We start from the raw sequence: 12314 nt of genomic DNA, 5'->3' as shown, positions 1-12314 counted from the left end.
CTGCTGCTTCATCTCATTTCTTATTGAAGATCTTGCTTTGTTTTCTTTGACAAATCATTTTTTAAATATTTTCCTCTTGTCTGAAGCTTTTTTCGTCTCTCTCTGGATCCAGTGGAGAGCAGGGATGCTTGGCCTTGCTTCATCCCAGCCTCGGTGGTGCTTACGCTGGTCAAGCCCTAATTGGTAGTAGGGCATTTCACCCGTGTCAGGGAATAGCAGAGCTGGTAGGACTCGGTTCTTCTCCTGCAGTGTTGGTGAGGAAGACGACGAGCTTAGTCCCTGCTGTACCTGTTGTTTGATGCCTTTGACAAATGGGGAGAAACCTGGGTGCCTCTCGGTTACAGGTGTGTGAAGCGATCGCCATGCTGCGTGCAGGGAGTCGCTCCGAGGAACAGCCACGTGTCACTGTCATTAGTGATCAATGCTTCGTTCCTGGGGTGTTTATTTTCTGTCGTCGTCTTATGTCAGCTACTGAAGTATTTGCCATACGAGCCGTGGCTGGTCCTATGGAGTGCAGTCTTGCAGCCAGGGCTGGAGGAAGGACCTGTGGTGGCCAGCAGCATTCCCTCAGCCCCGTGGTCTGGACCCTGGGAGTCCCCTCCTCGTCCCAGCTGTGTCCTGCACCACTTATTTATGCTGCCAAGTTGAAGATGCCCAAACTGAGGTTGCGGAGAAGAGATAGGAAAATTCCACCTAGAAGAGCCTGTGGGTCCCCAGGACCTTTGTAACAGATGTCTGCATCTTCTCCACCCCACTGCACGTCTGTGCCTACTGTGCTGAGTAACTCACAGGTTGGGATGAATTTGTGCCCTGGTATAGAGACGGCAGGCATCCAGAATTAAAACAGAGCCAGTGGTGGTTGGTCTCCTAGGCAGATGGAGGGTTAGTGTGTAAGTAATTACTTGGATAATTCTGACCCGAACCTGTTGTATGAAGATGGGATGGATTTAATTGAAGACTTACAGTGTGCCATGCCCCGTGCTGAACATTCTGCTTGTTCTACGGACTAATCTTAGAGTTCTCCGAGGATGCACAGAAGGGGAGGGAAGCAGGACTGTGCCTTGGCTGTATCTGAAGCGGAACAGGTATGCTGCAGGGCTTGGCATCGTGCGATCTGTGTGCTATTCACTCCAGCCCAGAGGCACTGGGAACTCTGCCACAGAGGAGCTGCGGCTGCCGTGCGTTGACCTCATGTTCTCCGGTTTCTGAACCTTGGTCTTCCAGAATGTTCCTAACCCCAGTAGTAGAAAAGCTAAAATTTTTACTCTGAGTAGTTTCCTTATTTCAGACTTTAAAACTAGAGTTGTAGGCTTGTATATGCCCTTAAACCAGTTATGCCAGAGTCAGTAATTCATTTTCTTCTGTGGAGGATTTTTTTTTTTAATGTCATGAAAGCATAGTAAAGGAATTTTGATCTTCAAGGCATAGTAGATGACTAATACTTCAAAAAATATTGTTTCTATCCACAAGGAAGAGATCTAAGAGATAATTTTAGTAACTCTTGCCTATTTTTAATTCTCTTTGTAAAATCCCATATGTGAAATTGTATGTTTAAGTTTAAAAGTGTGAATCAGGGTAGACTGTAGTAAGTGCATTGTTGTAAAAGGGAATTAACAGGTCTTTCAGCTGCGTTACTTATGTTTGTATTAACTCTCAGGATTATTGGTGACTGGAGTTGCACAGTAGATTTAACTGATTTTCTGAGAGTCCATTTCAGATGAACTCTAAACTTGGGTCCATTTGGTGGTGTCATCTTGTCTCACGTGGGCTGGGCGGGGGTGGGAGGAGGGCTGGCTTGCGAGATGTGTGTTTTGTAAAGCCCCTCTACCATCTGCTTTCCGTGAGCAGCACAGCAAAACCTCTTAGGCTTGTGTTGTTAATGCACTACAAATATTTTCCTTTAACAAAGCATTGATTTGTGCCGTTGGTTTGAAAGCCTCTGGTACATTGATCGCAGACTCTCCTGGACTGGTTGGCAGGCTTGGTCAGCCTCGCCTGTTCACGTTGCTGGAACAGTGGGGATGCTCTGTATCCTTCCTATTTGAAAACTTTGAGAGAGAGAGTGCGCGTGTGCCCTTATTAGATCATGGCTTGCTAGCAAAAATGGTATGCTGGGAGGAGGAAACAAAAATTTGGCTCTTTTCATGATACATAAACAGACCTTGCATTTGTGCTATTGAGATGACAGTGGGTCAGGAAAACTCTGAAAGAGTGGGCAGAGCTTGAGAACCCTGCCTTTGGCGCTGCTCTCCAAGGGGACAGGAATGGATGGTTTTGGCGTAGGAAAAAAATTGGTGGTTTAGATAAACAGCTTTGGATGTTTTTTATACACGGACTATTTATCTCCAAAACAAAGATTCATAAGGATTGGGGTCTTGTGGTCGGGAGGGTCAGAGTGGTGTCGGAGGGGATGGGCTGCAGTGGGTCTCTTGGGTCAGAAGAGTTTGCCAAGATCACTTTAATGCCTTTGGAAACTCATGCTTCTTCCTTCTTTCCTTTAGGGAGCTGTGGAAAGAGGAAGCCAGCTTAGCGTGGCGATGACTGTTGTTCAATCCATGTGTTACTCTGTGTGCGCATGCGCGGGAACTGAAGGCATTGGGCTATTGGTGTTGTTTCCTTACAGGCTAGTCCCTTGTAGGCTCGGTGTTCTGACATGCGCTTGAACCGTTGAACGGGGTGTGCTAGTGGGCAGTGTGCTTACAGGAAGGGCCATTCCTCTGTGGGAGTCCCAGCTCAGTGAGCGCCGCATGCCACGCTGAGTCCCGGCTCAGTGAATGCTGCGTGCCAAGCTGAGAGTCCTGGCTCAGTGAGCGCCGCGTGCCACGCTGACAGTCCCGGCTCATGAATGCTGCGTGCCACGCTGAGAGTCCCAGCAAGGGGGCCTTCAGTCCTTGGCTGAGTGCTTGGTACAGAATGGTGGTTGGTGACCAGCAGGCGTCAGAGGCCAGCGTTGCTACAGTGCAATTTGAGAATGACTCATGTGCACTTAAGATCTTCATGATCTTTGCACTTTTATTTATAGATTGTCATTAGAAATATGACCAGAATTAGCATTTGCAAGCCTGTTGTTTCTTAGCATTTCTGAGGGGTTGTGATCCTTTGTGTCGACCTGCATTAGTGACATCTGTCCAGAGCCGCCCTTCAGTGCCCGTGGGGTCCACGTCTTGGGTGTGTAAGGGAATGCTGGTTTTCATACTGCTGTACACCTGTCCTTTCTAAAGCGTTTGCATCTTTATTTGAGTAAGAGGAAAGTAGGATAACCTTGACAAGCTTTCTCTTTAATAATGCATGTCTCTCTGACCTTCTACCCTCACCCCTGTCCAGATAGACCAAAGATACACTGCTCTATACTGTATTGCATCACATCAGATTTCATCATTGGCACAATTGAAATAATCAAATTTACTTCCCTACAGGTATAAGGGCTCCTAGGAATTTGTTATTTCCTGTGACTCTTAGTAGCAAAATAGAGTTGATATAATAGAAAGATGATTTGATCTTTACTTGATGTGGGAAATTGAAGTCTTAAGACTATTCTGATTACATACGGTTGTGGGAATTTATTTATTTATTTATTTATTTTTTTGCCCAGTTAAGTCTGTCTTAATGAGTTCTGATATGTGTGTACAGCCATGAAGTTCTGTCACTGTCCCCACACACTGGTCCTCCGGTCCATTTCCTGTCACTGCAGACTGGTCTCTGCTCCATAGAATGCTGGGTGGTGGCACTGACCCGTGCCTTCCTGGTGCTCCTTGCTGGCCTCCCCCCACTGTCCTGTCCCCACACACTGTACTGTCCCTGTACTGGTCTCTGCTGGGTGGTGGCACTGACCCGTGCCTTCCTGGTGCCCCTTGCTGTCCTCCCCTCACTGTCCTGTCCCCACACGCTGCACTGTCCCTGTACTGGTCTCTGCTGGGTGGTGGCACTGACCCTTGTTGCCGGGTGGTGATACTGATGGCCTTGTCCTTTCAGTTCCAGTTCAGACATCATCAGAGATCTCCTGGAGGAAGAGGAAGCCTGGGAAGCCGCCCATAAGTGAGTTCTCGTACACGGGGATGTACTTGGGCTTTGAGAAACTATGATTCTGTGGAGCTGCTTTTCCTGCAAAACAGTGTTTGCAGTTTCTGATTGAATTAAGAAAGTGGTGGTCCATACTCAAGGCAATGACTTCCAACTCACTGCCGAGTTCTAGGTATTTCTGCCTGAAATGGAATCCTGCTGTAATCGTTCTAGTTCTTTACCGGAAGTTGTTTTGTCTCTAAGGACAAACTGTTTCTGTGGGCTCATAATAGCTTTCCTTTCAGCATTGGCTCACAGGCTTTAGAAAACAGGGAACCCCTGAAGAAGGGGCATGTCCAGTGGGAGTCCCCGTCTCTCCTGTGCCACACGTGTAAGTTTGCCTGCGTCTGCGCCCTTCTGTTCGTGCTGTCACCTTCCTATAGTGTGATGTCCCTCCTTCAGACTGAAGCCTTCTTTCTCCCCCCTCATTCCTGTCCTCTTGACAGAAACTTTATCAGGGCCAGCCTTGTGATAGAAGGGGTTAAATCGCCACCTGCGAGGCTGGCATCCCGTTTGAGCATCTGCTAAAGTCCCATTGCTCTGCTTCTGATGTCACTCCCTGCTGATGTGCCTGTGAGAGCAGCAGGTAGTGTGAGTGCTCGACTGCCCGCGCCACGTGCAAGGCCTCAACAGCGTTTATGAAGGTTTCTGTTTTGGCTAAGTGTTCCTTAACTTTGACTTTTGGAAGAGGAAGCCATCCTGTGACTGCTTCCTTCTGAATCTGCTCATGCTGAACTAAACCCTGGCTGTCCTGGCTGTGAGAAGCGGAAGCGCCCAATTCCCGAGTCTGAGCCCTGTCAGAAAGCCCTGCTGCTCAGTGCTCACAGACCCGAGATGTGGGAGCCTCTGCAGAGGAAGCCAACAAGTCAGAGGCCTCAGCTGGTTAGTGGACAGAGCCCAGGCTTCTGAGTTAGCCTAATCGGCCATGGTTTCTGTCTGGGACACCCTTGGGCTGGATGTCACTTTCTCGGCTGAATCCGGAAACGTATCCATGGCTTTGGCCTTCCCTTCCTGCAGGTGTCCAACGGAAAACTGCTGGGCACGTTGGTGGGGCCACAGGTAGCGTATTTCAGATGTTGATCCCAGCAGCTGCTGTTTTAGTCCCAACACGTCGTCCTAAGTCCATGAGCGATGTAGCTGTTTTGTTAGCAACATGTGACTCCAGAGAAAGTATTTTCCTGAGCAATAGACAAGCTTTCCTCATACTAGTCTTGGGTTCTTTTGTGTGTAAATTAGGGTCCACCTCAGTGTTCTGTGCTACGTTGTGTTCTTGTATGAGAGGGCCAGTGTGGTGTGGCCATCCAGGAAGCGACTTGAATGATGTTCACTGTCGCCATGGCAGAGGCAGGGCACACCCTCCCAGGGCGCTGTGAGCGCCGACGTGAGGGAGAGCGTCCCCCAGAGCCCTCCTGGGTGTCTGAGAACGTAAGGCAGGACAGGGGAGCAGTTTCGGACTGACTGTTTGAGGGATGACTCTTGCTTTCCTGGTCCCTGACCCCTGGCCCTGGGATGATTAAGACTGCCCTGAGCATGGGGCCACAAAGAGGAGGTATGGCTCCGGCCTGGAATTCTGGCCAGGTCCTTGCCACCTGAGAGGGTTGGCTGGCCTCAACCCCCATCGTAGGCAGTTTCTCACAGCCTTGCTTGGTCTACAATCTGCTTCCCACTTCCTGCAGAGAACACATGCGTTAAGCTTCACATTCCAGCACCCAGTACAGTACCCAGGGGACCTGTGGCTGTCACAGTCAGATGTGTATGAACGAGTGTGGCTGCCAGCCATTCCCAGTCACACCTGCAGAGTAGTACTGGGGCTTACGTGGGGACCGGGACTTGAGGTGTGACGTCTGTGCTGAGAAGAAATTGGGACACAGGGGATGCAAAGGCAATATAAACCGAAGCACACTTTATTGAATTATATTGGGCAACTTACACCATAATTTTGGCAGAGCAAGCAGGCAGGAAACAGTTACAGCATTCCAGATGAGCTGCTGCCTGCACCTAGAGCCAGCTTGTCAAGCAGGCCGCTCAGAGCCCTGCCTGGATCTGTGACTCTGCAAATACATGGTGCTGTTCATTTGTGCCTCCTAAACTGAGAATAACTGAAACAGACACTAAACAGAAACCGTTGTGTTTTGTTTTGTTTTGTTTTGTTTTAAGGCAGCAAAAGTCAGAGAAAGGAGTCTCCAAACCATTGTTTTTTTCACTCTCTAAATACGCACAGTAGATGAGGCAGGGCAAGGCTGAAACCAAGTATTCAGTACTCAACCTGCTCTTCCGTGTGGGGGACAGCAACTCAAGTACTCAAGCCTCCCACAGTGGACGTGAGCAAGAAGCTGGGAGTTGAACTTGGGCGCTCCGTAATGGCGGTATCTTCGTCTGTGTGCTTGACCAGGATGGGGACTCTCCCTCCTTCCTGTGGTCTTGGCAGCTGCTATCCTCCATATGCCAAGTGCGTGGTCCAGGAGATCTTAGCGGGACAGAAGAGCGGGGTCCCTGTGCCTCTTGCCAGTTTATTCCCTCTCAGCTCCAAATACAAGCCCTTCTTGCTACTTTGTGTAGGCTGATCTGGCCAGTATAGGTCTCCTTGTCCAGCTCTCCCGATGTCAAGCTGGTCAGCAAAGGGAGCCAATTACAGGGTTTTCTGTGTGCTCGCTCTCCAGGCCCCTGCATCGCCCACACCACGGCTAGTGCTTGGCTTGTCATTTGTTTCCATTTTTCCTGCGTGTTGAGCAGCTTCCTTGGAGAGCACTGAGAATGTTAACCACTGTGGGGTGCGACCCTGGTGTGAGGGCTGCGCTGAGGCCTGCTCTGCCTGCCAGCTGCCTTTCTCTGGACTGCCTTGTTTTTGCTTCTTTGTTTCTTGGATATTTTGGTGGCATGCTGGACATGCTGTGAAGAACCACAGGGACTGAGGTCGGGGGTGTTTGTCCCTGTGAACGGGCAGACTTCTTCGAGCCAGCTTACTTACGTGGCGGCTGAGCCGGGCAGTTCCAGAGGTGACCCTCGCTGCCTCAGGGCCTCTCATCCTGTGCAGGGCAGTGCCTTTACCCGTGCTGAGTGAGGACTCTGCCCACTGGTGCCGCTGCCTGCCTTCCAGCGTCTCTGCAGGCCTGCCCTTTGGGAACACCTGCATGGGCTGGGCTGGCCTGGCCATTTCTACTCCTGCTTGTTAGTGGATGCCTGGCTCACGGTGGGGCAGCTAGGTGCCCTCAACGTCTCAGCTTCAGTCTTAGGGAGACCCTGGACCCCCAGGACTTCCAGGTGGAGCTCTCAGCCTTCCTCCTCCTCCTCCTATTCCCTTGACTGGATGATCCTCCTCCCTCACAGTGAACAGTGAGCTTACTGTGGGGCTGGGGTCCTCAGCCCCTCCCCCAGGCAGAGCTTTTCCTAGCTGCCCTTTGCCCTTTGCCAGTGCTGCTACTGTTGGCCCGTTTCGCCTCTGCTCCCAGCGCCCTGGCCCAGGGAGTCTCTGGTCCTTCGCTCAGAAGTTTCAAGCTTTTGCTTCAGGCAGGGGCACCTGGTGGAGGCAGCTGGGGAAGAGCATGAGGACCTGCGCCCCTTGGGTCGGGCCCCGAGGGTGAGCCCAGCTTCAGAACGCACCAAGGCTCAGCAGTTGCTTCTGACCCGTTTGTGCCATGGCCGTCAGTGCCCCCACGGCTCCACCAGAGAGAGAACGCCCGTGTCCTCCCCGCAGGGCCGTCTTCCCTGGGGTGGGGGTGGGGGTGTTTTCTTAAGCCCTCTGGTGGGAACAAGGTTGGGTTTGGGTAGATGCCACCTCTCCTGTTTGTTGCTGTAGGGAGGTCCCCACCTCTGCCTGGCCCAGCTCCCTTCAGGCGAAGCAGAAGTCATAGCTGCAGGTGTACATCCAGGAGTGACGCGAAATCTCCGCGAGGGAATGTTTCCCCAGGCGACAGGAGGGCTGTTGGGGCGTTTAATGGAATAATCCTGAATAAGCTCTTACAGATGGAAGCTGCTGTGGAATAGTGAGCACCTTCTAAGATGCCTTTTTTTTTTCCCCTGCATTTCTTCAGAAACCATCTTCAAGACACGGACTTTAGTACCAGACAAAGTCGCCGTGCAAGAGTCGCAGGGAACGCCGAGGTCGAACCAAGGAACAAGCGTAATAGGAATTAGCGTGGCTTTCACACCTTCTCAGGCAGAACGTGCTGCTGCTTGTTGCCCTGCTCAGATCTCATGCTTATAAACTCCCGAGAGGACGCTGAATTGTAAACACTGCAGTCGGCTGTTTTCATTCTTTTCTGCCATTCTGGAAATGAGCTGCACAGTTATCTTCCAGGGTCTGTTGCTTTCTTCCTCTAGGACCCCCCCCCCCTCGCGCTGGCCTCCGCGTCCTCAAGCTTGGGGGAGGGGTGGCAACCTCTTTGCCAAGGGGCTTGTTGGATTGCCAGTTTCCAGAATGTTCTAGCACTGTTCTCTGCCGTGGAGGGTGCGGCTTCAGGAAAGGATCCTCTCTGACCTCTCCCCACAGATGCAGTTGAATGAAGAGTACCATGTGGTGGGGCCGGCAGGATGGGGTCATCTGTGCAGCGGGCACTGCCGGTGACCAGCCTGCCCGTGCAGTTGGCACAGAACACTGTTACCTGAGATCATTTGTCCAGTGGGCACTGCCGGTGACCAACCTGCCTGTGCAGCTAACACAGGAAACTGTTGCCTGGGGTCATCTGTGCAGCGGGCACTGCCGGTGACCAGCCAGCCTGTGCAGCTAACACAGGACACTGTTACCTGGGGTCATCTGTGCAGCGGGCATTGCTGGTGACCAGCCTGCCCGTGCAGCTGGCACAAAAGGCTGCCCACGTGGTTGCTGGTAAAACTACTATTAATGTTTTAAGTCAGAGTCACGAAGTCAAACTTCGAAACATTGGGGCTGTCCTGAAATGGCACTTTAAGAAGACTGCTGTGGTATTTTCTCACTTGGGTGGAATGTCAGCTACTAAACAAAAAGTATACAATAAATGAATTTTAGAAATGAACAGTCTCTTTACCAGTCGAAAATAATTCCTTGTGGCAGGAGTTTAGGCCAGTGGTTGAGATGCCCACGTCAGGGGACCTGAATGCAGCACCGGACTCAGGTCCTGGCTCCGGCCAGCGGGAGACAGTGGCTGAGTTCCGTGTGGGAGTCCTGGACTGCGTTCCCCGTTCTGGCTTCCGCCTTGGCTGTGGCCGCAGCAGGAGGCTGGAGGCGCAGACCAGCAGGTAGGAGCTGTTTCTGTGCTTCATGCCGTGCACTTCTGTGCATGCAAGTGTACTGACATGCAACAAGATAACATCCTGAAACCAGTGTCCGGGGAGTCGAGTCCTGGCTGCACATCGCTGGGATGGGTGGTCAGGCGCCCAGCCCAAGCACCAGTGTTAGCACAGCCGGCTCACAGATGTTCCGGTCCAGCGTTTTAGATGTCTCCCTTGGTGCTGGCTGCTTGGTGTGCTTGGGGTACCTGATAATGCGTGGAGTCTGACTATGACTCAAGTTTGGCCCTTTGATTCTGAATCACAGCCTTCTGTTTTCTTCATCAGTTTCCTGATGTGAGAAATTAGCCCACCAGAGCCACCTGTCCATGAGAGGCTGACTGAGGCAAGAAGTGAGCGAGAGCCAGGCTAACAGCCCCGCCAGGTGGGTAGCCAGCCACGCATTCAGGCGCGCAGGTCCCTGCCTTCTCCGTTGGCGGGGTAGCCAGGGGTTGCAGTGTCATGGGTGGCGCCCCAGGCAGGGCAGAAGGTGATGTCTGCATGTTACTGAGAACAGGGCAGGGTAGGAGTTGGTTGAAATGGAAGGTTCCGCCCTTTCCCTTTCTCGCCTGTGGGAGGCCGACTTTGGTGGAAGCAGCAGGTGTGTTCGCCCCGCCCCTCTTCTGTTCACTCAGGGATGCTATTTTAAACTTGGCAGCAGGGGAGGGGTTGCCACAAGAGCATCCTGCAGCTGCTTGTCCATGGCCTTGCTAGGAGTGAGAGTCCTACACCCCACACATTCCTAGAGTGCTTGGATGTGTGGATGTGCACTGGCTGGGTCCCCCGCTGAGGGGCTGTGTGAGTGTTTGTCATCACAATGTCTCAGGCTTCAAGTCATGAGCAGCGCGCTACGGAAGCTCCAGGCAAGCTCTCAGGCAGCTGGGCCAAGGGATCTGCCAGGAGGTGCCCCCAGCTAGGTCAGACCAAGAGAGGTTAATGTCCCTGCATTGCTGGAAGTTACGTCAAAGTGAAAGGGGCTTTGTTCCATCCACACGGTGCAGCCTGGCATAGGTTAAACGGGGAGTCATGGGTGCTTTAAGTGCCGGCTGGGAGTTTGTGGGGTAGTGAGACCTGGGGAGGTACTAAGCTCGGGCCTCTGCGGGTATCTCCTTAGCCACCTGTGAGCACACCGGCAACCACAGTGGCTCTTAAGAGCAGGAAGGAAGCTGATCGTCTCAGGGCCATGTGGCAGGGTGAGGCGGCAGCTGCGTCCTAAGCAGAGGTGAAGTGTGGACGGTGCCACCTGGACCAGGAGAAAGTGGGAGCTGCTGACCCCACAGGTCAGCAGGTCGGTCCCCAGACCCCACTGCAGCGGAAGTGCACTCTCACGGGTCTGCAGGCCTGTATCTCCCTGGACTCCAGGCGCTGCCTTGCCATTGTGCAGCCATGGCCCTGGCCTAGCCTCGTGTTGGATCAGGATCTGCCCATGTGACCTCACTGCGTCCCAATTACCTCTTCAAAACCCTGCTGCTAAACACAGCCACATCCCGAGATGCCGGAGACGTCAAGACCTTGACAGGCACCTGTTCGCTCCCTCCCGTACAGATCATCTGGTCTGCGGTGCCAGGGTCGTCCACCTGATCAATTCGGCATCTGCGACCTTGAGCCCTCCGCCTTAGCCCTCAGCCTTCCCTAATGCTCACGCTGGAGGAAGGGTATTTTTATATCTGTCAGAGGAACTTAAGGTGTGTTGATCCAGAACTGAATTGAAACCACTAAGCTTTGAAGTCTGAGTCAGCTGTCCGTGACCATGCAATCTTCACCGAGCTTGCAACTGTTCCTGCCTATTTGCTCCCTTCTTCCCTCCCCCATCTCCAGACAGTCTGCCTCTCTGTGGCAGGAGGGGGTGCAGAAGCGTCATGTGGAATCAACCCGCGTGTCAGAGGCAGCGGATAGGCTAGGGGAGGGTCCCTTGTTTATGTGGCCCTCGGCCCTGCAGGATGAGCAGGCAGCTTGAGTCAGCACTGCAGTCCCGCAGTCCCTGTGGTAGAGCCGAGCTGGGCCTCACACCCCTCAGAACTGGGCAGAAGGCAGATGGCTAGCTCTTCCCACGATTAGCCTCCAACAGAGACAGAGCAGTCCTGTGCCCTGGAGGAGGAAGCACAGCTAGTAAGTTGCCGGCCGTTTCCGTCAGCCCTCTCTTTTGGTCTCGGCGTGTTTCACGTCTGTATGCAAGCATCTGAGGCCATGTGTGCTAGCATGTGTGTCATAGGCCGTTTCCGCTTCCTTCCCCAGGGCTTCCAGCTGTTGTCGGCCCTCAGGCCATTCACAAAAGAGACAAATCTGTACCTTTGCTACTCCCCCGACAGCCTCCTGCCTGCCATCTCCTCCCCTGCCTCTGGCAGGCCACGTTGGCCCTGCTCCAGGGGCCTGCTGACCTGTGTGCTGTCTCGTGCCCGTGTGTGTTCTGGTGGGATTGGGGATGGCTCCTGGCAGTGTTTGGACACCTGGACCCAGGCCTCCCTCAGCATTGTGCCTCTTCCTTCCTCTCTCCCTCCATCAACACGGAGATCCTGCCCTGGTGGCTCTTGTAGGGGAGACAGCCAGTGATGAGAGATGCCCTGGAGTCTTCCTGGGACAGGCAAAGGAGAGGTGCATGCCGGCAGGGTTGGGCTTTTGCCATCGGCTGTAGCTGGGGGAAGTGTGGGGTAGTGCCAGCATCAGATGTCACTTACCATGCTGTCTCCGAGTCCAGTGCAACCCCATCTCGGTGTGTGATCTAGTGACCTCCCCTACAATTCACATTGCTATTCAAGTGTTGGTGCCTGCCGGCCACTGGGGCAGTACAGAGTCCCACAGACTGGCCCCCTGCTGCAATCAGGGCCTTCCCAAAGGCATGGGGGAGAAGCAGAGCCCTGCCTTGCTGCTTCCCACCAGGTGACCTCAGCAGTGAGGCGCCGGCCTGGGAGCTGAGAGCAGCCTGCAGCCACCCTGGGCATGCCCGTGTCTGGGCTGGGAGTGAAGTGTCTGTTCCTGACTGTCCGCTTTTGTTGTCCGAGATGCACATGTTA

The 12314-nt window shown here is 53.0% G+C and overlaps 1 protein-coding gene across 1 annotated transcript in view; it reads left to right on the top strand.

Moving 5' to 3' along the window:
- RAD18 (RAD18 E3 ubiquitin protein ligase) overlaps positions 1–9680 on the top strand; it is a 61427-nt gene extending 51747 nt beyond the window's left edge. Inside the window, exons 12-13 of the mRNA XM_040995109.1 lie at positions 3973–4035; positions 8091–9680. Coding sequence (XP_040851043.1) covers positions 3973–4035; positions 8091–8193 — 166 coding nt within the window. The 3' untranslated portion in view covers positions 8194–9680. The remainder of the gene's footprint in view (positions 1–3972; positions 4036–8090) is intronic.
- Positions 9681–12314: the final 2634 nt, after the last annotated feature.

The sequence above is a fragment of the Ochotona curzoniae genome, unplaced genomic scaffold (assembly GCF_017591425.1).
Source record: "Ochotona curzoniae isolate NIBS_2020 unplaced genomic scaffold, NIBS_Ocur_1.0 contig_908, whole genome shotgun sequence".
Taxonomy (NCBI): Eukaryota; Metazoa; Chordata; class Mammalia; order Lagomorpha; family Ochotonidae; genus Ochotona; species Ochotona curzoniae.
This window is presented reverse-complemented; position numbering and strand designations above follow the sequence as displayed.